Source organism: Aquarana catesbeiana, linkage group LG13, assembly GCF_042186555.1.
Source record: "Aquarana catesbeiana isolate 2022-GZ linkage group LG13, ASM4218655v1, whole genome shotgun sequence".
In the NCBI taxonomy this organism is placed as follows: domain Eukaryota; kingdom Metazoa; phylum Chordata; class Amphibia; order Anura; family Ranidae; genus Aquarana; species Aquarana catesbeiana.
In genome coordinates this window covers 197,462,786-197,489,099 of record NC_133336.1, presented here as the reverse complement: position 1 = coordinate 197,489,099, position 26,314 = coordinate 197,462,786, and the positions used below count along the sequence as shown (strand labels likewise).

The 26,314-nt window shown below is 41.1% G+C and overlaps 1 protein-coding gene across 1 annotated transcript; it reads right to left on the bottom strand.

The window, feature by feature from the left end:
• Positions 1 to 2,963: 2,963 nt before the first annotated feature.
• LOC141117425 (uncharacterized) lies at positions 2,964 to 25,472 on the bottom strand. The gene is made up of 4 exons (XM_073610288.1): positions 25,301 to 25,472; positions 8,866 to 9,213; positions 4,768 to 5,115; positions 2,964 to 3,989 (listed from the first exon to the last, which is right to left on the bottom strand). Exons 1-4 carry the CDS (start codon positions 25,455 to 25,457, stop codon positions 3,895 to 3,897), a joined length of 948 nt encoding a protein of 315 aa, XP_073466389.1. The 5' UTR covers positions 25,458 to 25,472; the 3' UTR covers positions 2,964 to 3,894.
• Positions 25,473 to 26,314: the final 842 nt, after the last annotated feature.

The following is a 26,314-nucleotide window of genomic DNA, read 5'->3' as shown; positions in this document are numbered from 1 at the left end:
GGTATTGCGTACGGCGATTCCCGGCGGACTCGCTGTAAGATGGATGGGCAGGTAGGGCAGGCTATGCGATTGACAGCGGTCATTATGTTCTGCCTCCCCTGAGGTCACTGCATACTTTCCTGGAAACGGTCCAAAGTTGGGATTTCGGGAAGAGGAACCCCCTGCAGATGCTATCTAACGGCTGGGCATGCGTTCCAGGGCGACTCCACCCAGAACTGATTAAGTATTTTAGTTTACGGTGGCGGCTGGAAGCTCAAAGCTGAACGTGAAAGCACTCAAGGGTTTTAAAATTTGTTCTGGTTTCTATTTTGGTTGGTGACTCCATTCATGGTGGAGTCCATTGTGGGGACATTTTCCCGCACTTCCTGCTCCTGTGACACCCGCACAAGAAATGGGACAGGAAAATACAGTAATAAAAACGTTGACCCTCCCTAATCTACTAAAAAAAAATGTTTTGGTTGGTGTCCCCATTAGAGGAATCTCTCATGACTTCCTGTCCTAACAGGAAGTAGGAGGAGCAATGACAACCCAACCAGAAGCTCCAAGCCCACCCAGTTGTATCCAAAACAAAATAAAATGCTGTGGCTGGAGTTGAGCTTTAACTATTGAAAGCCTCTTTTTGTCTTCTGTGTTATTTCATCACCACATCGAATAGCTTCTTTTTCTGCTCTCATAGAACCTCGGGGGCGTGTTTATAAAAAAGAAGCAGAGCTTTTCTTTCTTAGGAAATCACATGTACATGTGAGAATGGGGGCAAAACTAAATGGTACTAGGTTATTTTCTCTTCAAATGTTCATATATCAGTAGAGAAATAATTGATAAATACACAAATAGAAAAAATACTAAAAAAGAAATAGGCTGACCCTATTGAAGATCTGTTGGCCCAGGGGGATCTTAAAAAAAAGAAAAAAAGAATAATTTTAAAAAATTACACTCGAGAAATAATGAATGAATAAACTAAAAAACTAAAAAAGTGAAATTAAAAAAAATTGACAGTAGAGAAATAATGGATAAATACACACAAAAAAAATACTGAAAATAGTAAAAAAAGAAAAATTATCAGTAGAGAATCAGTTAATAAGTACACAAAAAAATCCTAAAAAATAAACAGTAAATAAAAAAAATTGAGAAATAATAAATAAATTATTACACAAAAAAAAAAGAATAGAAAATGCTTAATACACATCTCAGCATTCACACACCCATGGTGAAAAATACCCTCATTGTCCAATTGACATAATATTTCGTATGATCATCCGCTCCATCTAGTGGCCATAATACGGTATTTTCCTGAAAATTCTCAATCAGGAAAATACCACATTATGGCCACTAGATGGCGCTGATTACCATAAGAAATATTATTTTACTAGTGCCATCTAGTGGCTGTGATGCAGTATTTTCCTGATTCACACTTTTTTTGTGCATGAAGAGAAACATTTTGCCATCGTTCGCACAAAATAAATGTACATAAAATTTCATGGGATAGAGCTTCATACAATTTGTTGGAAAGCGATGCAAATAAATTTTTTTTTTTAAAAACACAAAAATTTTTATGAGAGTAGAAAAAATACCTCAATCAAGAAAATGCCATAGTATGGCCACTAGAGTAGATGATCATAGGAATTAAATATTTATTTACTACAATCGTCAGCTCCATCTAGTGACCATAATGCAGTATTTTCCTGATCCAATCTTCACTCTTTATGAATGAATAAATAACATTCGACCTGTAAACTGTAGAGCCAGGTAACATTTTGTTCCTATTCATAAAGCATCAATGTACAGGCAGTTAAAAACAGGATGAATATCCCTGCAATTTTTTTAATAAATATTGATATTTCTAGCAGTAAAAACTGACGCAATATTCTATGACATACAAAGCCTTGCAAAAATCAAGCATATAAAATGCATGCAGTACATTTTTGTTCTATTTTATTTAAGTGTCAAATCTCATGTTTTATACTTTTTTACAAAAAAAAAAAAAATGAATATAGAGAGACACTGGTGTCATAAAGCATTATAGGAGTTTCTAAAGGCACAGCACAAAAGAAGATCCCAAACAACTTTTTTTTGTTTTTTTAGCAAAGCAGTTAAGAATAGACAGGTAAACATGTGAAAAGGTGCCTAAAGCTCCAGCTACTTGAGAGAAATGCAATAGAAATTATTACTATGCAATATAAATAGCATTATTTAAGTCCTGGTGATGGGTAAAGAAAAAAAACATATACAAAAAACATATTCATCGTTGTTAGGTCCCTTCGCATTTTTTCTGGTCGGTGGCCGCTTGCTCATTATTATATTGGAATTTATTTTGCACAATAATAATATATAATATTACATTCAAACAATGTATTCATTTTGCTTATGCATCAATTTAAAATTGGCATATGATTGTTTGCTGCCCACTAGCGATGAGCAAAATTGAGAGTTTTAATATCTCTCTGAATTTTTTTTGAAAATCTGGAAGTTTTGTAAAAGTTTCGTCATTTATGATTCATAGATAAAAATTCATAGATAAAAAGGCCAACTTAGGGTGTTTTTGGTGGTTGGACTTTAAATGGCTCTTGAGGGTAACAAAAGATCTTTTTGACTATACTGGACCTGTTCCTATGCCAAAAACGGCCCCTAATTTGGCTCATTTTTTTTTTACTTGTTTTACTGAAAAAAATAATAGACAGAGCAAGAAAAAAGTAAAATTAAAAAAAAACTAAAATTTGGCATTTCAGAAATAATAAATAAATACACAAAACATAAAAAAAAATACTAAAAAGAAAAAAAGAAAGTAAGAAAAATATTTGACAGTAGAGAAATAATAAATCTACAAAAAATAAAAAAAATACTAAAAAATAAAAATGTAAAATAAAATATAAATTGGCAGTTCAGAAAAAAATGAATATACACCAAAAAAAAACAGAAAGAAAAACATTATTTTTAATATATATATATATATATATATATATATATATATATATATATATATATATATATATTGTACTATAGAGAAATAATGAATAAATACACAAAAAAGTAAAATAAAAAAATAAACAAAAATGACAGTACAGAAATGATACATAAATACACAAAAAGAAAAAAGAAAGAAAATTACTAGGAAATAGAAAAAAATGTACAGTATAAAAATAATGAATATATACACAGAAAAGGGGAAAATGCTTATTACACTTAGAGGTCTATTTAAAAAATGTCTTGCCATGCAAACATCTCAGCATTCGCACCACCATGGTGAATAGTCCCCTCAATATCTCAATATATATGTATTTACTATAATCGTTAGCTCCATCTAGTTGCCATAATCTGGTATTTTCCTGTAAATTCTTAATCAGAAAAATACCACATTATGGACACTAGATAGAGCTGATAATAAAGGGAAAAACACATAGTAGACACATTACTGGTATTATTTGAGATGGCTGTGCAAGTGCTGGGACCTTTGTACAGCATTTTTTTTTTTTATCAATAAACCCCTAAGTGTATCAAGCATTTTTTTGTGCATTTATTTATTATTTCTCTATTTATTTATTTTTTATGTTACTTTTTCATTTAGTATTTTTTCCCCTTTTTAGTGTATGTATTCATTATTTCTGAACTGTCAAGTTTTTTTGTTTTTTTTTGTTTTTTTTGTTTTTTTATAGGGCTTTTTTCTGTATTTATTCATTAATTCTCTACTATCTTTTTTTTTTTAGTTTTTACTTTTTCAGTTTTTTAATCTTTTTTAGTTTTTTTTCTTTTTCTTTTTTGTTATTTATTCATTATTTTTCTACTGTCGAGTTATTATTATTTTTTTATTATTGTTTACTTTATTTTTTTTAGTATTTTTTTTTCTTTTATGTGTATTTATTCATTATTTGACATTTAACGTTGTTCCCGTTACAGCTTTTAGGTTTTCCCGATGATATAGCTGATCAGAATTCCAAAAATTGTGAGACAGATGTTGTTCCACGTTCCCGGAGCTCCTCCCGAATAACTTCCAGCTGGGGAGAAAAAAAAAGGAAATGAAGATTAGGAACTAGAACAAATAAAATTTGTTTCGTTTCGATTCTGTATTTGTGTATTTCGTTTTCATTTAATCAAATTTGAATCGATTCAAAATTTCAGAATTCTGACGAATTCGGACAATTTGAATAGATTTGAATTTGAGCTTTGGGAGATGGTTATAGTCTTTCTATTCCATTCTATTCTATTTTTTTTCTATTCTATTCTTTTATTTTCTGTTATATTCTTTTCTTATATTATATTCTATTCAAATTTCAATTTATTCTATTCGAAATTATAATCTTGGAAAACAGTTATATTGTTATATTCTTTCTATTCTTTTCTATTGTTAATTCTATTCTATTTTATTCTTTTATTTTTTTTTCTATTCTTTTCTATTCTATGCCTTTATTTTCTATTCTATTTTTTTATATTCTATTATATGCCTTTATTTTCTATTCTATTTTATTTTCTTCGAAAATTCAAATTCGAAAACTATTCAATTAGGTTCCTCTCCTCTCAGTAAACGGTGCTATATGTTATATACCATGAACAGCTCCTCTCTGTACACTGCGTCATATGTTATATACACCAAATGGCTCCTTTTTGTACACTGGGCTGTACATTATATACCCCCACACGGCTTTTCTCTGTAAACTGTGCATGGCTCCTGTCTGTACACTGTTCTGTATGTTATATATATGCTACAGGGAAATGTTGCCCCCGCCCCAAAAAAAAAAAAAACACTGCCTTAGCCAAATGCCTGTAGAGCCTTACCCTTGTTTTGTCTTTTACCAGTAACTTGCAAATGAAACAACAAATGCACGGCGCTCCTGCTGCTAAATATCTCAGCTTGGTAAATCCCACTGTCTTCTTCTCTCAGGTCACTCAGGTTTAACGACAGCCCCGGCTCTTGGCATCTCACCCGGTTGTTGAACGTGGAATCGATGACTTTAAAGCTGTCTATCTTGGAGACGGCCAACATTTGCTTTATTCCCTCCCTGGTGGAAAGCCAGAATATGATGTTCAGGTCTGTATCTGATGAAAGGTTGACATGAAACAAAATGGAGCCCCCTTGAGTTGCCGAAAGTTCTTGAAGGACCACGTTGGAGAGGTCACTTGATGCTACAGAACACAGAGAACAGATTTGGTACATTCCGAGACATCGAAGATACAGATTAGAACTTTAAAGTAGAGGTAAAAACCTAAGGGCTTGTTAATATTTGCTTCCAAATGTGGCATTTTGGAGGTATTGCAGGTATGAGATATCCCAGGATGCACTGGGAAACCAACAAGCAAACGAAAGAGACGTCATCAGCAGTCATTTCCGGTTCATGTGAATATATTCTGGGAGTGTCTGGTGCAGACATTACATCTGGTGTGAAGCGTAGAACATCAGGACGGTGAGCGGGGTCCTGACTAGAGCAAAGCAACTAGCAGACGGCACACATGGTGTGCAACATAGGAAGGTGAGTGGGGACTGGAGAGAGAGGACTGAGCGACAGAGGATTAGCAGAGCTGGTGGACCGGAGCAGGAGAATCTAGCAGATGTCACATGTGGTGAGCAGCGTGGGAGCAAAATAGCGGGAGGTGAGCAAGGGACCGGAGAAAGAGAAGGATCAGCAGAGATGGGGGTTACTACTGAGTGGGGGATCAGCAGAGCTGGGGGTTACTACTGAGTGGGGAATCAGCAGAGATGGGGGTTACTACTGAGTGGGAAATCAGCAGAGCTGGGGGTTACTAACGAGTGGGGGGGTCAGCAGAGCTGGGGGTTACTAATGAGTGGGGGGATCAGCAGAACTAGGGGTTACTACCTAGTAGGGAATCAGTAGAGCAAGGGGTTACTACTGAGCGGGGGATCAGCAGAGCTGGGGGTTACTAATGAGTGAGGGATCATCAGAACTAGGGGTTACTACCTAGTAGGGAATCAGCAGAGCTGGGGATTACTACTGAGTGGAGGATCAGCAGAGCTGGGGGCTACTACTGAGCGGGGGATCAGCAGAGATGGGGGTTACTACTGAGCGGGGGATCAGCAGAGCTGGGGGTTACTACTGAGTGGGGGACCAGCAGAGCTGGGGGTTACTAATGAGTGGGGGATCAGCAGAACTAGGGGTTACTACATAGTAGGGAATCAGCAGAGCTGGGGGCTACTACTGAGCGGGGGATCAGCAGAGCTGGGGGTTACTACTTGGGGTTACTGAGTGGGGGATCAGCAGAGGTTGGGGTTACTACTGAGTGGAGGATCAGCCAGCTGGGGGTTACTACTGAGTGGGGGATCAGCTGAGCTGGGGGTTTACCAATGAGTGGGGGATCAGCAAACTTGGGGGTTACTACTGAGTAGGGGATCAGCAGAGCTAGGGGTACTACTAAGTGGGGCTTCATAAGAGCTAGGGGTACTACTGAGCAGGGGATCTGCTAAATGAGGGTACCAAAGAGTTGGGGATCTGCTGAACGAGGGTACTAATGAACTGGGGACCTGCTGAACAGGGGTACTCATGAGCTGGGGATCTACTATACAGAGGTCCTACTGAGCCGGGATTCTACTGGGCCCGTTTAAAACAAATAGAACATCAACACACACACAGGGCATTTGCCAAGCTTCATTAAAGCTTCAAAAATGCATCACCAAAACATCAAAAACACATCAAAAAAAGCATGTTGAAGCGGTAGGTGCTTTGATGTGTGTTCAAGTCAAAGCAAGTGTAAATGAGCCCTAAGGCCCTCTTCTCATCTGGACATCTGCCTACACACAGCCTCAAAGAGCACCTACAGTGGGGAATGGTTCAGCTTAATGTGTTTAGGGGGAGCTAGGGAGGGGGGTTGTTTTTTTTGTTTTTTATTACTAATCTCGTCCTTTAATCTGTCATAGGCATGGCCATGGCAGGAGAACATACAGTATGGGCCTCCAATTCCACCATTCGGGAGTGGTTCTAGAAGCTACCGAAGAGCATCTACTGCTCTTGCATAACAAAGCAAGGGAGTAAGGGAGGCACCCTCAGTATGTTCCCAGGGACCCTGGCATGCTCATCCTTCCGATTTCCTGGGTAATATTTAGGTCCCCAGTGGGAAGGGCTTAGTGGATGGTTGTTGGAGTGGAGTAGGCTTTGCATGAGTAAGGAGGTCACATTTTCTCGTGGGGTTGAAGAGAACTGCTCCATCATGTAAGCTTACATCTGTGTATGAGAGGCGAGGAAGCGAGGAGCTCCTTCCCAAGGGAGATGGGAAGTAGAAAGGGACGATCTTGTGATATACACTGGACTCTTTGTTAGATGCCCCAAGTGGGTACTAGGGCTCTCCTCCTGGTAACTATACTTGCACCATGAAGAATTCTAGTATTTAAGTATACAGATGTTTTTGCAGAACTTGGCCCACATAAAACCCATCCTAGACATGCTTCATTTCACTCTCCAGGGTCCTGGTGCCCAACATTAGACATGTGTGATCCATTTAGTTACAATTCGAAATTCTGTAGAAATTTTTGTTTTTCAGAGATTCAGATGCATCCAAATTTCTGAATCACAATAGTAAGAAATTTCAACTAATCCAAAATAATAAAGAAACAAATTATCCAAATTCAAAAAAGAATTTGAAATGGAAACATATTGCAATAAATACAGTAAGGTATAAAACTGAAATAAGATGATGATTCCTAGTTAGATGGCTTTATAGAATAAAATAGAAAATAATAGAAGAAATAAAAGGATATGATAGAATAGAATAAAAGATACTAGGATAGAAAATAAAATAATAGACTAGAACAAAATAAAACAGAATTGAAAATAAAAAATAATAAAAGAATAGAATAGATTAGAATAAAACAGTGGTCTTCAAACTGCGGCCGGGGGTCGGATGCGGCCCTTTGCTTTCCTTTATTCGGCCCTTGGGGCACCAACAATGGGGCATAATTCCTGTTGCTGACACCAACAGTGAGGCACTATTCCTCCCACTGACACCATTGAAAGGGCACAATTCTTCCCACTGGCACCAACACCATTAATACCGAGAATGAGCCAATATTCCTCCCACTTACATCAATAATGGGACAGAATTCCTTCCATTGACACCAACAATGGGGCACTATTCCCCCCCCACTGACACCAATGATGGGGCACAATTCCTCCCACCGACACCAACAATAGGGCACTATTCCTCCCACTGACACCAATGAAAGGGCACAAATCCTCCCACTGACACCAACAATGGGGCACTATTCCTCCCACTGACACCAATGAAAGGGCACAAATCCTCTCACTGACACCAACAATGGGGCACTATACCTCCCACTGACACCAATAAAAGGGGACAGTTCTTTCCACTGACACAAAGATAGGGCACTGTTTATTCCCATTGGGTGCCAGGACATTTTCTGCTACCACTGGCCTAGTCTAGCCACCCTAAAGACTGAAGAACAGTAAACTGGCCCTTCTGTTTAAAAACTTTGGAGACCCCTGGAATAGAATAAAACAAAATAGAAAAGAATTGAACAGAAAATGAAAGAACAGAAAGTAAAAAATAGAATAGAAAGTAAAAGAAAATAGAACAGAAAAAAAACTGAATAAAATAGAAAATAAATTAATAGAAAAGAATAGATTACAAAAGGAAAAACTGAATAGAATAAAACAGAATGGAGTAGAAAAGAATAGAAAGTAAATAAAAGAATAGAATAGAAAAGAATAGAAGAGAAAATATAGAATAGAATAAAATAGAATGAATATAGCCATCCTATGAAAATCGAATTTTGAAATTCGAATCAACTTGAAAATAACGAATATACTAGACAAATTCCAAAAACGTATCATAATAACATAACAAATATGATGAAACCCTCCAACCCCCCAAAAACAGTACCTTAGCCAAACCCTTGTAATGGCTTACCCTTGTCTTTGCTTTTACTATTCACTTGCAAATGGAACCACAAATGCGTTGTGTTTCCGCTGCCATATATCTCAGCTTCGTATATTCCGCTGTCTTCCTCTCTCAGGTCACTCAGATTTAATGTCTGTCCCGACTCTTGGCATTTCAATCGTTTCTTAAATGTGGAATCGATGACTCGAAAGCTGTCCGGTTTGGCAATGGCCAACATTTGCTTTTTTCCCTTCCTGATGGAGGCCCAAAATATGCTGTTCAGGTAAGTCTCTGTTGAAAGTTTGACTTGAAACAAAACGGAGCCCCCTATAGGTGCCGAAAGTTCTTGAAGGACCACGTTGGAGAAGATACCTGGTGCTAAAGAACACAGAGAAAAGTTTCAGTAGATTCTGAGACACTGAGCATGCAGATTAGGATGTTAAATTAGATGTAAACCCTAAGGCCCCCCTTCTCATCTGGGCACTTGTTTGTGCAAGCGCCTATGCTCTGATATCCCACCTACAGTGGAAGATGATTCAGCACCTTGAGGTATGGCAAGCATGGCACCTGGTTCACCCAGGATCAGCATTGTGAGTTGCCATGGTGGGAGCAGGCCGACTGCCAGCACAATAACAACCAATGAGCAATGACAAGTCATTGCACACGGCGTCATTCGTTGCTATGGTGTTGTCAGTCGGCCCGCCCTTGCCAAGGCGATGCATGATGCAGATTCAGGGCAGATGCCATCCCAAGCATTCATCAAAAGACAGAACTCCGCCTCCTCGACCACATCTCACCCTCTGCCACATTGCTGGAGACAAAAGGTAGGGTTCTGGTGAGAAGAGGAGACTGTGTGATTAGAAGGCTCTGTGATGGGGGGACTGTGTGATTGGAGGGCTTTGTGATGGGGGACTGTGTGACATGGGGGAACTGTGAGCTTTGTGATAGGGGGACTATGCTGTGATAAGAGGACTCTGTGTTGGAGAGACTGTGTGGTGATGGAAGGACTCAAATGCTATGGAGGGACTCTGATGTGACGGGGGTTCTTTAATGTGATAGAGGGTTTCTGCCATGGGGGTACTCTGATGTGATGGGGGGTTCTCCTATATAGGGGGGCTCTGATGTATGGTTGGATGTGGGGATTCTAATGTCATTGACCTAATATGGACACATGACCAAATCAGGTCACTGATGTCACGGGCATCTCAACTCCTTTGTGTATGTGAAGTTTCTGAGTTAGGAATTGCCTGCCCACAGCTGATCGGCCTGGCACATTACAACTTCCTTCAAAGTCCAGACTTAACTCAAGGTTATTCCTAGTATAGCCCAGTCTGACTTTGTCATGCAAGGCTCCTCATGTTCCTGTAGGGTGAGGGCATGGGACACTAAATTTTTGCACACTGTGACAGCCCTGAGTATTTTATCCCTGGATATCGACATAAATAGACACAGGAAGACTGGTTGGGAGGTCATTTGAGTGGTCCTGAGGTTTGAGCTTCCTCCATGGACCAGAAGAAAAAGTCCTGAGTTTGGGAAAACAGTCTGTGATAGCCCTGTACTGAAGTATACAGATGTTTTACAGAACTTGGTCCACATGGAACCCACCCTACACATGCTTCATTTTGCCTTTGAGGTTTCCGGTGCTGAAAATTTAGCCTGTGGGCTTCATGTAGCCCACCTGTGCTCAGCATGCGACTTGCTGTTCCAGACCTCCAATCAGGCCTGAACTACAGCATGTTGTTCATTGAATGCCATTAGGTTTAAGCGGCAGTCAGTGGACTATGAACTACGCTAAAATCAAAAACTTTGTAGATTTGGATAAAGTAGGAAGCCTGTAAAACCCCATCAGGCCATCAAGAGACACAACAGGAAATGAAAATGAATCCCTCCAACATAAAGCGAAACTCCAAAATTTTGGGTTTCCAATCACTTACACAACCAGAACAAAAATACAAGACTGATGCTTTAAAGTCAAAAACTTTGTAGAGTTAGATAGAGTAGGAAATCATTAAACTTTATTTTGTTTATTTATTTATTTTATTTGCCATCAAGAGAAACAACATGAAATGAAAGGAAGTCTCTCCAATTTGAGGAGAATTTCCAAAATGTTGGGTTTCCCATCACTTTAAGTCCTGGTGATACCAGAAGGAAAATACAAGACTTATGCCGCGTACACACGAGCGGACTTTACGGCGGACTTTGCCCGGCGGACTGGATTTCGTCGGACAATTCGATGTGTGTGGGCTCCAGCGGACTTTGTTTTCTCAAAAGTTGGACGGACTTAGATTTGAAACTTGTTTAAAATTTATCCGTTGAAATCGAGTCCGGTCGAAAAGTCCGCCGTCTGTATGCTAGTTCGACGGACAAAAAGCCACGCTAGGGCAGCTATTGGCTACTGGCTATGAACTTCCTTGTTTTAGTCCGGTCGTACGTCATCACGTACGAATTCGACGGACTTTGGTGGATTGTGTGTAGGCAAGTCCGTTCATTCACAAAGTCCGTCGGAAAGTACGTCGAAAAGTCCGCCGGGCAAAGTCCGCCGTAAAGTCCGCTCGTGTGTACGCGGCATTATGCTTTCAAGTCAAAAACTTTGTAGAGTTGGATAGATTAGAAAATCGTTAAAACCCCATTAGGTTTATTTATTTATTTATTTTGCCATCAAAAGACACAACAGCAAATGGATAGATATCTTGTCAACGTGATGAGAAACACCAAGATTTTGGGTTTTCGATCACTTTCAGTCCTGGTGACACCAGCAGAAAAATACAAGACTTACTGTATGCTTTCAAGTCAAAAACATTGTAGAGTTGGATAGAGTAGGAAACTGTTAAAACCCCACCAGGTAATTTATTTAATTTGCCATTAACAGGAAATGGGAAGAAATCTCTCCAACGTCAGGAGAAACTCACAAATTTTGGGTTTCTCATCACTTTCAGTCCTGGTGACACCAGAAGAAATAAAAAAAGATAAATCTCCTAGGTGGGGACACAAACACCAATGAGCATCTCACAGGGGTTCTAACCCTTCCCCGCTCCATCCAGAAATAGAAAAAAAAGTAAAGTAGTTTGATACACTTTTATGGGTTGTATTGTGTTACAAATTATTACAGTAAATCGAATTACTTAGTAGGAAACGGTAGCCGGAAAAACTATTTCCTGGCCATTTGATATCCAACAATTAATGGAAATAGTACATTGTTCACTGTAGAAATGATAAGATCATTATCACTGTACTTTATAGAGATCCCTTTCCTGAATGCATGCACGATAGCACATAAAAAGAGACCTGCTGTCCAATTATGACACCCCCACCTTCCGTCGGCTCACTTAAACTTTAAGATGCCACGAAATTCGCACATTAACTAGAGAGTCCTTGGGGATTTCATGCTGGACAATGCTCCAGGCCAATGCCTTGGAACTTGGTCATATAATATAGGCTAACAGGGATGATAAGCTAAATAAACTAAGCTGAACTTGGACTTCAGTAGGGATTAAATTACCAAATGCCTAGGCAATTGGTCACATGACGAGAAACAAGTGCAATGGTATCTCTCGCAATGGAGGTCAAGGGGGTCCAAAAAAATCAGTAGGTCATTGTAAAATACAAGGCACTCTTCAGTCCTGGGTGAAAAAAAGCATGAATAGCCAAAACTAGTTTCCTGGTGTCAACATGGTGGTAGTATGCTGCCATGGATTGGTGCCAAGAAATGAAAATTGTTGTAAGTATTTGATATAATTTTAGGTTTTTCTGGAATCAACAGGGCAGCATACCACCACATATATGCTGCCATGGATTTGAGCCAGAAAAGCAAAATTACGGTAAGTATTTGATACAATTTTCCATTGTTTAGATTCTGGAAAACCCCTTCTCTTTTTTACTGTCTGTGCCTCACTGAGGAGAATTTTCTTCACTTCCTATTCCAAAGATACAACGGGAAGTGATAGAAAATCTCCCTAAAGTGAGTGGACTTTCCATAGACAATTGTCACCATAACTTTGGAAGATTTAACCTTTACCTCCTGCTCTGGTGACAACTAGAAAACAAATAGAAATAAAACGAAAAATTGTATCAAACACATACATTTTCCTTTTCTTAATTTTCCAATACATGGCAGCATACATGTGGGGCTACTACCACATGTACTACATGCATGCTGCCATGTTGGCTCCAGGAAAATTGTATCAAATACTTACCTTAATTTTTCTTTCCTGGTACCAATCTATGGCAGCATACATATGGTACATGTGGTAGTAGCCCCCACATGTATTCTGCCATGGAATGTAAAATTAAGGAAAGGAAAATTACGGTAAGTGTTTCATACAATTTTCCATTTTTTTAGGTTCTGGATAGAATAGGGAGGGGTTGAAAACCCCTTCTCTTTTTTGGTCTCTGTGCTTCACTGAGGAGAATTTTCTTCCTTTCCTGTTCCAGAGATATAACAGTGAAAGAAATCTCTCTGATGTGAATAGAATTTCCATAGACAATTGTCACCAGAACTTTGGAAGATTTACCCTTTACCTCTTGCTCTGGTGACAACTAGAAAAGAAATAGAAATGAAATGAAAAATTGTGTCAAAAACTTACCTAATTTTCATTTCCTTCATTTTCCAATACATGGCAGCACACATGTGGGGCTACCACCACATGTACTACATGTATGCTGCCATGTTGGCACAAGGAAAATGGAAAATTGGACCAAATACTTACCTTAATTTTCCTTTCCTTAATTTTCCAATCCATGGCAGCATACATGTGGGGCTACTACCACATGTATGCTGCCATGTTGGAGCAAGGAAAGCCAAAAATTATATCAAATAATTACAGTAGTTTTCCTTTCCCTGTCGCCAATCCATGACAGCATACCTGTAGCACATGTGGTTATAGCCCCACATTTATGCTTCCAAGTTGGCACCAGGCAAAAAAGATTTTGAGGCTCAATTTAAAGAGCATTGAAATAAAGGGCAAAGGGATGATGTGCACCAACCTTTCAAGACCACACTGGAAAGGGGTCTGGTTTGGCCCCTAAACGTCTTTGCACTTTTCTCTTAGCGCAATTCTTTTTGTCCTTTATCACAATGCACGTTATAATTAAACCTCAATAAATTTTTGAAATTTTGGAGTTTCATCTTTGGCGTGCTGACTATCTATTCTAATGAGCCACGCTCATATATTAGAGTATCACCGTTGGCCATGCACCACTGAATAGAATGGATAGGGTATGATGCTGGGCTAATTGGGGAGCATCAAGTTTTAATTTCCAATATCCATGTTGGAGAATTTTCTTTTTACCTCTTGTTGGGGTTGGAAAAGATAGAACATCCATCCAATAGACAAAAAAAAATAAAATAATTTGAGTGGAGGTTGCCCAACTGTCTCTTGGTTGAGTATTTTCTTAGTCACTGGCCATACTGTAACTGAAGTAAAAAATCTCAAGATAGTCCCCAAAAATACTGAAGCTGGGCACCAGCACCACAGACAGGAAACTAGCTTTTTTTTTTTAGAAAAACCACAATGACATCCTTTTATATTTCTTTTAAGTTTCCCTTAAAATATAATAGTAGTGGTGCCTGTCGCAACCAAATTCCAGCAAAAAAATTAATAAAAAACAACAACAACATCTGATCAAGGTTACGAGCGACGAGTCTACTTTTCCAGTCTATTGTAAATATAGATACCGCAAAAAAAACAAAACATGCAGGTAGACAGAAGGGACATAATAATGCGCAAACTGTTGGCGCTATATAAATCCTATATAAAAATAATAATAACATAATAATAATAATAATAATGGACCTGTCAGTAACTCTACAGGCCTTCATGAATCAATACCTGATATATCACAATATACAGCAACAATATCATTTTTCAGTCACCAAAGCAAATAAAATAAATAAAACTAATTAATATTAATAATAAATAATTAATAAAAAAGAAAAAATAAACAAATAAATAAATAATAAACATATTCTTTGATTTTACTTTATGTATTAAAATAAAACTAAACTAAAAAAAAAAAAAAAAAAAAAACACTAATGGGGCGTACACACGGTCGGACTTTTCAGCTACAAAAGTCCGACAGCCTGTCCGACAGACTTTCGACGGACTTTCGACGGACTTGCGGCGGACTTTCTAACGAACAGACTTGCCTACACACGATCACACAAAAGTCCGTCGAATTCTTACGTGATGACGTACACCGGACTAAAATAAGGAAGTTGATAGCCAGTAGCCAATAGCTGCCCTAGCGTGGGTTTTTGTCCGTCAGACTAGCATACAGACGAGCGGATTTTTCGACCGGACTCGAGTCCGTCGGAAAGATTTGAAGCATGTTTCAAATCTAAAGTCCGTCGGATTTGAGGCTGAAAAAGTCCGTTGAAAGTCCGGAGAAGCCCACACACGATCGGATTACCAGCCAGCTTTAGTCCGTCAGCGTCCGTTGGACTTTTGTAGACGAAAAGTCCGACCGTGTGTACGCGGCATTAGTTCTACTTGCATTAGTGATTTTGTAACACAGAAGTTTTCTAAGCGAGTAAAAAATACATTAGAAAAAACATTTCTTTTTGCTTTTAGTTGTACAAAACAAAACTTTGTTCTAACTCCCTCTCTTGTTTTTTTTTTTTTACTTGCTTTGGTGATTTTGGAACACAGGAGTCACTAAAAAGCAAGTAAAAAAGTTTAACTTAAGAGTGCGCATGCGCGGCGCTCTGTGATGGCTGCCTGAACACAGAGCTCTGCACCGCTCCGTCCATTAAGCGCACCCTGCAGCGATATTATCAGCCCGCATGACGCCAGACCGGGACCGGAGGGGATCGCGCTCACACGGCAACGATTGGATGCTGGTGGGAGCAACAAGGAGAGGCCTCAAAGCTCAATTTGCAGCGCTCACAGGGGCAGACGAAAATCCCAAGATGGCGGCGGAACGGCCTCACGAGACTCTCACAGGGAGCTCAGGCTCTCATACATGGCGGGACGCTTTGCATGAGGAGGTATGTGGAGTAGCCCCCTCACCCACAACCATCGAAGGCCCACTGTCACCGGCCACCACGGTATCCCGGAAATCATAAGCGCAGTTCTTTTTATTGCTTTAACCACGGTATCCCTCCTGGACCAGACCCTGGATGGGATGCACAAGCTACTGTCCCCCTCAGGCGCCCATCACCCCAGGCCTAATGTCTCATATCAGGAGACAGACCCTCCTGCCTCACAGCCCCAGGACATTACCTTCATATTCTCTAAATTTGCAGAAATGCTGGATAGGGGCCTTGCTCAGACTGCTTCCAGAATCACCTCTGACATTAAGGCGGACCTCCAACTCCTAGGCTCCCGCATTGAAAACATTGAAAACAAAGTTGACGCTACGATCGATCGAGTTAATCAAAACACTGATCGCTTTCAGGATCTGCATGACCAATTTGAGGGCGCCATGGCGAAAATAGATGACCTGGAGAACAGATCCAGAAGACTAAATTTTAGGATCAGGGGTCTGCCTGAGTCCGTCACGGATGTCCCGGATGCAGTCCATTCCTTAATTAAACATCTTATCCCTGACATCCGAGCACACAGGTTGGAGCTCGATCGTGCGCATAGGGCACTGGGACCTCCCCGCCAGGATGGCCTGCCACACGACATTGTGGTCAAACCTCACTACTACAGTGTCAAGGAGGAAATCATGAGGAGAGCCCGTACCACCCCACAGATCCAGCTGATGGGACACCAGATACAAATCTACGCGGATATCTCACCCTTCACTATCCAGAAAAGGCGGGCGCTCAAACCCCTCCTGACGGTTCTTACACAAAGGAATATCAAGTATTGGTGGCTCTTCCCCTTCAGCCTGAAATTTGATTTCAACGTCAAACCTTTTTGATTCTCCTCATTCCAAGAAGGTGAACAACTACTGCAAAAATTGGGACTTCTTCCGAAGGATCCGCCTTCCCCTTTGCAGACTGCATCATCCGGCATGACCAAACGTCCACCTCCGTCTAGCCCATTGTCCTCTCTCTGGATGAAACCCAAAAACAAGAAGGCTAAGGAAGGCCTCCCCCAATGATAGTGAGGGAATCCCTCCCTTCCACCATACACTTGCTATTTTTGTTCTGGTCGGAATCCTCCTTGACCCATAGCATTTATGCCCAACTGACTCTTCTCCTCATTTGTCTGATTTTTTGGGACTGTTACTACCCAGGCCGTACTGGCTATTCTCCCTTTCTGAACACCTTGCCACTCTGTACTATCTCGGGACTTCTATTGTGCAGGCGTGATTCCCCCTCGCCTTCAACATTTTTCTTTTAAAATTTTTTTTTTTTTTATCTCAAACCCTGCATGGTCTTCCAACTGGACTTTAGGGTCTTTCTGCTCCAAGTGCAGGTCTGAACAACCAGACATGCCTCTAATGACGCTGCCAGAGGGAACTATCCTAGCCCCTCACCCCAAAGTTAGACTGGGGTCTGGTCGGGTCCAATAGGCTCCTTTCTTCTCCTTCCCCCTCCTCCTTCCCTTCCCCCCAGTCGGCGCTCCTGACTCAGATATCCTGAGCTAGCGCTTTTGATACTCCCCCCATTCCCCTCCCATCTCTCATTATACCCCAAGTCTCGGTCATTCCTTTTTTTAATCTATAAGGGACTTTTTCTTTTTTTTTTTTTTTGATATATATATTCATATATGTATGTATATATTCTATTTCTCGTTTATTTGGAGATATTAGTTTAGGGTGCGCAGGACGGAGCGGGTCCAATGCGCCTGCTCCCGCACTCGGAGTGGTTAACGATAGTGGTCTTGCTACTCCTGGTTCGGGACTCCCCCCCTCATTGGGGGGTCACCGTGTTTGTTTCTCTGAGAGGGGTGGTATTGTTCTCACCTCTATCTCGGAGCTCATTTCTCCTTATTTTTTGAACTGTCTTCTTCTTCTTTCTTCTCTTCCTCACCTCTCGACTTTTTCTTGCAGCGACGGTTGTGGTCTCGCTCCTTCACAATAAGCAGCTTGAAGTCCTAGTGCTTTCTCCTGGGGCATGCATACTAAGACCGGCCACTACATCAAAGGTAAGTGCTCAGGGATCGCCCGCTTTCTCACTTAAGCTGCTCCATGGCTGACCATTCCTCACATAGACCTGCTCTACGCATTGCCACCCACAACGTTCAGGGACTCAATTCCCCTATGAAACGTAGGAAAGTATTCCAACATTATCACGCACAAAAAATAGATATACTATTCTTACAGGAAACACATTTCCCTAAATCATATTCTCTTTCATTCATTCATGCCAAATTCCCCAGATTTTATTTAGCTAACTCTGACAATAAAACCAAGGGCGTAGGCCTGTTTTTCTCTCGCAGGACTCAATTCTCCCTGGTCTCTGAATTCAAGGACCCGGAGGGTAGATTTTTGTTGGTAAAGGTACGCATTGACAAACAACTTTACACGCTTATTTCATATTATGCGCCAAACCAGAGGCAGGCAAAGTTCTTTAAGTCCCTTTTCCAAACCCTCTCCCCTTTAACTGAAGGCCTAGTCATTTTTGGGGGAGACACCAACATAGCCTTTGATGCAGGAATTGATAAATCACGCCCCCCAGGCAAAAACCGGGTACGTCCCACCAGGCAGAGTCTGAATGTGGCCAGACAGATATTCCATCATGTCTTGGTTGATGTCTGGCGGGAAATGAACCCGAAGGCATGGGATTATACGCACTACTCCAACCCGCATCAATCTTTTTCTAGAATAGATCACTTTTTTGTTCTTCAACAACATGTTCCACTGATACAAAGGTCAGATATTAAGGACTCTGCCTGGTCGGACCATTCCCTTCTCCTACTGACTCTGAATGGAGGTCCGCCTCAACGCTCAGGATTCCACTGGTGATTAAACGCCTCCATCCTTAGCAATCCCACCCACGTTTGTGAAATTGAAAAACACATTCAGGAATACTTCTGTCTGAATGACGTGGACAGCATCTCCCCTTCCACCCTGTGGGCGGCCCACAAGGCAGCAATCAGGGATAGCTTAATCCAGATCTCGTCTAGAATTCGCAAAGCTCGCAAATTGGAAATTGATAGGCTGGAAGGGGAGTTTGCATCTCTCAGCTTATTGCACAAATCCAAACCCTCTTTGGACTCCGCAAATAGGCTAGAATCATCCCGCACAGCCCTGAACCTGGCTCTCACTGCAATAGCAGAAAAGAACCTCAGATGTGAGGGGGGTAGGTTTTACCACCAAACTGACAAAATTGGTTCTAGATTAGCCAGATGGTTGACCCCTACAATTAGAACACATGTGCTCCCTAAAATAAAATTAAGTGACGGTTGCCTCACACAGAACCCCAAAAAAATTATGGAAGCCTTTCACGACTTTTATTGCTCTCTATATAGCAAGGTGGAGAAGGAACCCTCTCCAGACATTATAGACTCTTTTCTGGAATCAGTAAAGATCCCACGGATCATGACGTAGCATAGGGATGAATTAGAAGCTCCGATCTCAACAGAAGAGGTAGCACGGGTCATTAAAAACCTCAAAAATAATTCAGCTCCGGGCCCAGATGGCTTCTCGGTCCCATATTATAAGCACTTCTCCCCATTACTCTCCCCATACTTAGCTCGCTTTTTTAATCAGCTTCGGTCTGGATTGCCCCTTGACAAGGCTTCTAATTCGGCGTTCATAACAGTGATTCCTAAGCCAGGAAAGGACCCCAGTTGCATCTCCAATTATAGGCCTATATCATTACTTAATAATGATCTTAGAATCCTAACAAAAATTATAGCGGACAGAATTTCCAACTTCATTGGCCTTTATATACATAGGGATCAAGTTGGCTTTATTCCCGGGCGACAGGGGTCGGATCAGATCAGGAGGGCAGTCGACATTGTTTCCTTGTTGGGATCGGGTTGGGACGGGGGCCCCCCACAAAAGGGTTTCCTGCTCTCACTTGATCTCATGAAGGCGTTCGATTCCGTCTCCTGGTCCTTTCTGGTCCCTACCCTGCAAAAATGGGGATTTGGTGAAACCTTTATGAACATTATCGGTGCACTCTATTCTTCTCCGGAAGCAAAAATTAAAATGCAGGGATACCACTCGAATTCCTTCCAGATTCTCCGCAGCACGAGACAGGGATGTCCCTTATCTCCTTTAATCTTTGTCTTGATCATCGAGACCCTGGCCATTTCCATCAGAGACAACCCTAACATACAAGGGGTACAATGCGGACCTCATGCGCACAAATGCGCATTGTTCACTGACGACATCATGCTTTTTATACCTTCACCACTTACCTCCCTTCCTCGTTTATGCAAGGTGCTGGATGATTTTGGCAAAGTATCGGGACTTACGGTCAATTATTCCAAATCTCTGGCTCTCAACATTACCCTACCAGACCAGTTGGTTTCTCAGCTTAAAAATAACTTTAGGTTCGGATGGACAGAGACAGCGCTCCCCTATTTAGGGATTAACTTGACCGCGACCGTGGACAAACTCTACTCAGCCAACTTTCCTGTGATTTTTCATAAACTGGAGGATGATTTATCCACATGGGACAAACTGGGCCTTTCCTGGCTAGGCAGGGTGCATTCAGTGAAAATGACCCTTCTGCCCCGCACCCTGTATCTCCTCAGATCTTTACCCATCCCCATCCCTAAGAACCGTCTACGGAATTTCCAATCGAAAATCATGAAGTTTATATGGGGATCCAAGGGGCATAGAATTGCCAAAGGGACTCTCTTCCGCTGTAGAGATCAAGGAGGGGTAGGTGTGCCAAACATACTCTGGTACTATCAAGCAGCACAACTATTTCAATCATCCACTATATATTCTAAAATTGCTCACCCTGATTAGGTTCGTATGGAAAGACAAGCTATTCCTCACTACACTCTAGATTACATACTTTGGTGCTCTACTAAGACCAGACCGGCCATACTTGCACCCACACTTTCTCACTCCTTGACACTGTGGGATTCCCTTAGACTCAACTCACACTTGATCTCCCATTGGTGACCTTTATCCCACATCTTCAGAAATCCCCTTTTCCCGCCTGGACAAGACATTAAAGCCTTTCAATGGTGGTTAGATAAGGGGCTTTATAGGATTGGCCACTTTGTTCACTCGACAGGCCCCCTCACCTTTTCTTACTGCACGAGTAAACTTGACATGCCAGGGTCGGAACGGTTCAGACTCCAACAGATATCCCACTTTATCAGATCTCTAGGGCGCTCCGTCCACAAACCTTTAACCATTACGGAATATGAACTGTGGTGTGGTCAGGCCATGGAGCAGAGGGGGGGAATAACGGTGATTTATTGAGCGCTTGCTAGGGCTGATTCTAAAACAATATTCATGAGGGAATGGGAGACTGATCTACAACAACAATGGACCCTGTCTGAGTGGCACAGAGCTTCCATCACTGCTTCTAAAGGCATTCTTAATATTGCGCTAGTTGAAGCTAACTTAAAAATTCTTATGCGATGGTATATGGTCCCTTTGCGGATAGCTAAAATCTTCCCAAACGCATCCCCCTTATGCTTCCGTAACTGCGGACATATTGGCTCCATACTTCATATCTGGTGGGAATGCCCCAAAATAAGGGATCTATGGAACAAAATATTCAGGATTATCAGGAAAATAACTCATTTATCTATTCCAAAAACACCACACTACGCACTATTGAACTTCCCCATCCCGGGGGTACCGAAATTAGCCCAAAATCTTATCAGGTTCATCCTTATTGGAACTAAATTGACAATAGCCCGAGCGTGGAAACAGCCCACAGTCTCACTTCTGTTAGTTAAACGAAAAATATCCTGGATTAGGGCTCAGGAAAAAACAGTAAGCATCCTCCTGGACACGGTAGACAGAACCAAGGCAGTATGGGAACCCTGGGCCAAATACGTATCCAGGCCACTGATCCATTCATCTATCCCTGCTTGAATGTGGAGGAGCGAGTACCACACCGTCTCTTCTCGCTCTATCCACACATCCTTTTCCTATTGTCTTTTTCCTCTCTATACTCTTTTCTGTTTTCGCTATCCCTTTATTATCTTGGTTTGTTTATTAGGTACAGCTTGGTTTAATATGAGGTTACTAATTACCAGTGCAGCATTGCCATCAGCAAAATTATCTGGAGGTACCCATATGTACTTCTACAGGCTCTCATTACAGGTCCTCTCCCATAAAGCGGCTCTTGCTAGACAGCATGGAGCGGTATAATGAATGAGCTAATGGCTATCAGGGAAGGGTGACACTCCTCGGACTCCAACACAGTTAGTACCCATTAGGGGTGTTAGAACTGAGGAATAATCCCTAAACACGGCTGTTGATGTACACTGCTCATTGTTTCTTATTCTCCACGTAGTTCCTTGCGAGCTTTGGCTTTGTCACTCCTCTACAACATACAACTTATGTCTTATACGATTATTGTTTCTTTTAGCTGTACCATGTTATTTTTCAAATGCTGAAACCTCAATAAAAATCTATTGAAAGAAAAAAGTTTAACCTAAAAAAAAAATTAAAAAAAAAGTTTCATTCTGTACCACAGGAGTCACTAAAGCATGTAAAAAAAAGTACAACATAAAAATAAATAAATAGGACCTTAATAAAAGGTCTGCGTTATTTTAAACCCTCACTAGTTTTCATTCAAAATGTAAAAAAAAACACAAAAAAAACAAAAAACACAAACTCTTTTTTTTTTTTTTTTAATGGAATGAGACACAAGCATTTTTTTTAAAGCTTAAACTCATTTATAAATAAAATTGCTACTTTTTGCCTCTAAACACACATCAAGTTAAATAATTCTTGGAAGAAGAAAAAAAACTCAAAGGAAACTTTTGTTTGCCTCTAAAACAATAAGTAATGACAAAGGAATTGCGAAATTAATAGAACTATAGCTTAAATGAGAAAATTTCACAGGAGGTTAAGCTGAATAATACACATTGCAATTTATGTTTACAATCTCGTCAATATTTATTAATCATTGTATTGTAGTCCATCCAATCTATTTCCAGGCAGGCAGGCCCTTGAACTATATAGTTAAGCTGTCCATACACTTCAATGGGCAATTCGAGCATTAGGCATTTTTGACTCTGTTTTTTTTGTCACAATTGCAAAGCAATAAAAAACATAAAATGGCGCTTTTAACAGACCGCAATAAATCATAATTACCCTGTTTGAATGGTGTGGGAAAATCTGATCATTCTACATGATTCAAATTATTTTTTCCCATTTTGATTCCATTTAATTTGATTTGATTTGAATTTTTCTTAACAAAAATGCACATCAAATTTTTTTTTTCTTAATAAAAAAAATTGATCAAATTAAAATACAAAGGCACATTTGATAGATACAAGTCCAGTTTCAACTTTATAATACTTCTAATTCTGTTGGTCGTTTGAATTTGTGGGAGCTTGTTTAGTTTTCGGTGGCGATTTTTCAAAGTATTTGCAAATCTTGGTGGATCGAAAAGTGTTTGAAATTGGCTGAAAATGGTCACGTGTATGGCCAGCATTATTTATGGCTCTAAGGCTCACCATACACTTTACAATTTTACTGAATAAGAGCTTCCATCAACAATGTATGGAGATTGTACTGAGATTGTGCAATCAAATTGTATAGTGCAGTGGTCTCCAAACTGTGGCCTGCGGGCCGGATGTGGCCCTTTGCTTGCCTTTATCCAGCCCCTGAGGCACTATTTTTGTCACCAATACAAGGTACTATTCTCCCACTGACCCAAAAATAAGGCACTATTCCTCCCTCTAAAACAAACAATGGGGCACTATTACTGCTACTGACACCAATGATGGGGCACTATTCCAGCCACTGGCACCAATGATGGGGCACTATTACTGCTACTGATACCAATGATGGGGCACTATTTCTCCCACTGATACCAATGATGGGACACTATTCCTCCACTGATACCAATGATGGGACACTATTCCTCCCACTGACACCAATGATGGGGCACTATTCCTCCCACTGACACAAATTATGGGGCTATTCCTCCCACTGATAGCAATGATGGGACACTATTCCTCGCACTGATAGCAATGATGGGACACTATTCCTCGCACTGATACCAATGATGGGACACTATTCCTCCCACAGATACCAATGATGGGGCTCTATTCCTCCCACTGATAGCAATGATGGGACACTATTCCTCCCACTGATACCAATGATGGGGCTCTATTCCTCCCACTGATACCAATGATGGGGCACTATTCCTCCCACTGATAGCAATGATGGGGCTCTATTCCTCCCCCTGATAGCAATGATGGGGCACTATTCCTCCCACTGATACCAATGATGGGGCACTATTCCTCCCACTGATACCAATGATGGGACACTATTCCTCCACTGATACCAATGATGGGACACTATTCCTTCCACTGACACAAATTATGGGGCTATTCCTCCCACTGATAGCAATGATGGGGCACTATTCCTCCTACTGATACCAATGATGGGGCACTATTCCTTGCACTGATAGCAATGATGGGACACTATTCCTCCCACTGATAGCAATGATGGGACACTATTCCTCCCACTGATAGCAATGATTGGACACTATTCCTTCCACTGTTACCAATGATAGGGCACTATTCCTCCCCCTGACTTCAATGATAGGGCACTATTCCTCCCACTGACTTCAATGATGGGGCACTATTCCTCCCACTGATAGCAATGATGGGACACTATTCCTCCCACTGATACCAATGATGGGACACTATACCTCCCACTGATAGCAATGATGGGACACTATTCCTTCACCTGTTACCAATGATAGGGCACTATTCCTCCCACTGACTTCAATGATGGGGCACTCTTCCTCCCACTGATACCAATGATGGAGCATTGTTTACTCCCAGGGCATTTGCTACTCAGACTGGCCACAGTCTGCCCCCCTCAAAGTCTGAAGGACAGTAAACTGGCCCTTTGTTTGGAAAGTTTGGAGACCCCTGGTATAGTGTATGGCTATAATAAAACAGACCCTTACCCTAAACTAAGTCTCATATTGTCCTGTCTCCTCCCTCTCTCATAATTGGGTATTTGCAGATTTTGCGCATGTGCCGTAAATCTCCTGCACATGGGCAGATGTGCTGAAGAACACACAAGCTGGACAGAACCCTTCAGCACATCTGCGCAGGGTCTATAATGGCAGCACTGGAGGGCAGGTGGGTGAAGACACTAAAAAAGGACTGAAGTTTTCACTGTTGACATTTTAAGTGTCCAGAAAGCACAGGTGCAGCATCCAATCGCTCTGCCAGCAGCCTGTCAAAATACATGGCGGTTGGACGCTGTACTTAGTAGTACCCACACTAAGGCTGTATGCAAGACTTGATGCACATGGGTTTAATGCCCAGTGTGCATGTAGCCTAATATGAAAAACTATAAATTCAACCAACAGGAGAACCGGTTGTGTGGGATTGAGAGAACAGTGGGACCAGGGGGTTCATCGAGGCCTGAAATCTACAAAAATATCACTTACCCCATAAAGGCATAAAGAAGAAAAGAAGTATCACCATTCCTCGATTGTGAATTCTGTAGTAGCAAAGATCCTCTCGGCTGACAGCGCTGATGTCTTTGCAGGAAAAATGTGACTTGTTATTTTTTATTGAAGAGCAGGAAGGCACCACTTCCTGCATGGACAATGGCCAAATCAAATTTTCTGAGGGGGAAGTAAGGGAAGGACTTGCAACCAGATCTAGCAGGTTAGCGGACATCTCAAAGGAGAGAAACCAGCCTAGCCAAAGAGGAAGAAGTAGATGTAAACCTAATCACTAAAATCCCATGTAAGTCCCATATAAAGGTCTTTTCTACTTTTTTAAACCTGCAGCCTTGAATAAATTTGCGATCTTGCCATGAAAGAACTTGTAAAGGCAAAACAAGGTATATTGAGGTATACTCACCTCCTTCTGTCAATTTGACAACTCGGTCATGCACAGTGCAGGACACGGCTGTGTAATGCAAAAGAAGGATTGGCTCTTGCTCCAGCTGCACTCCCCACAGCTCAGTACCTGTCTCACCCACCTCTGATTTCATTTCGTCCTGACTTTAGCCCAAAGTCCGTAAAGACATTATTTGATAATTTTAGTATGGAGGAACTCGAGTGTTCTGCACAGGGCCCTGACCTTGACCTACTAAACACTTTTGACTCGGTTAGTGTGAAGGAAAATGAGTGGCTTACACAGAGCCCCGATTTCAACCGTACTAAACACCTTGAACCAGTTTGGTGTGGAGGAGATTGAGTGGTCTGCAGAGAGCCCTGACCTCAACCTTACTGAACATCTTTGACCAGTTTCATGTGGAGGAGCTCAAGTGTCCTGCACAGAGCCTTAACCTCAACCTTACTGAACACCTTTGACCAGTTTGGTGTGGAGGAACTTGAATGGCCTGCACAGAGCCTTAAGTTCACCATAACTGAACATCTTTCCAGTTTGGTTTGAAGGAACTTAAATAGCCTGCACAAGGCCTAGAGCTCAAACCCTACAAAACACCTTTG

What these genes read in the sequence shown, in the direction of transcription:
- LOC141117425 (XM_073610288.1), bottom strand. Translation starts at nt 25,457, where the DNA reads ATGCAGGAAGTGGTGCCTTCCTGCTCTTCAATAAAAAATAACAAGTCA. An exon ending in CTTCTTTATGCCTTTATGGG is followed by an intron (nt 9,214 to 25,300) that starts GTAAGTGATATT and finishes TGTGTTCTTTAG; the next exon opens with CACCAGGTATCTTCTCCAAC. An exon ending in TGGTAAAAGACAAAACAAGG is followed by an intron (nt 3,990 to 4,767) that starts GTAAGGCTCTAC and finishes TTTTCTCCCCAG; the next exon opens with CTGGAAGTTATTCGGGAGGA.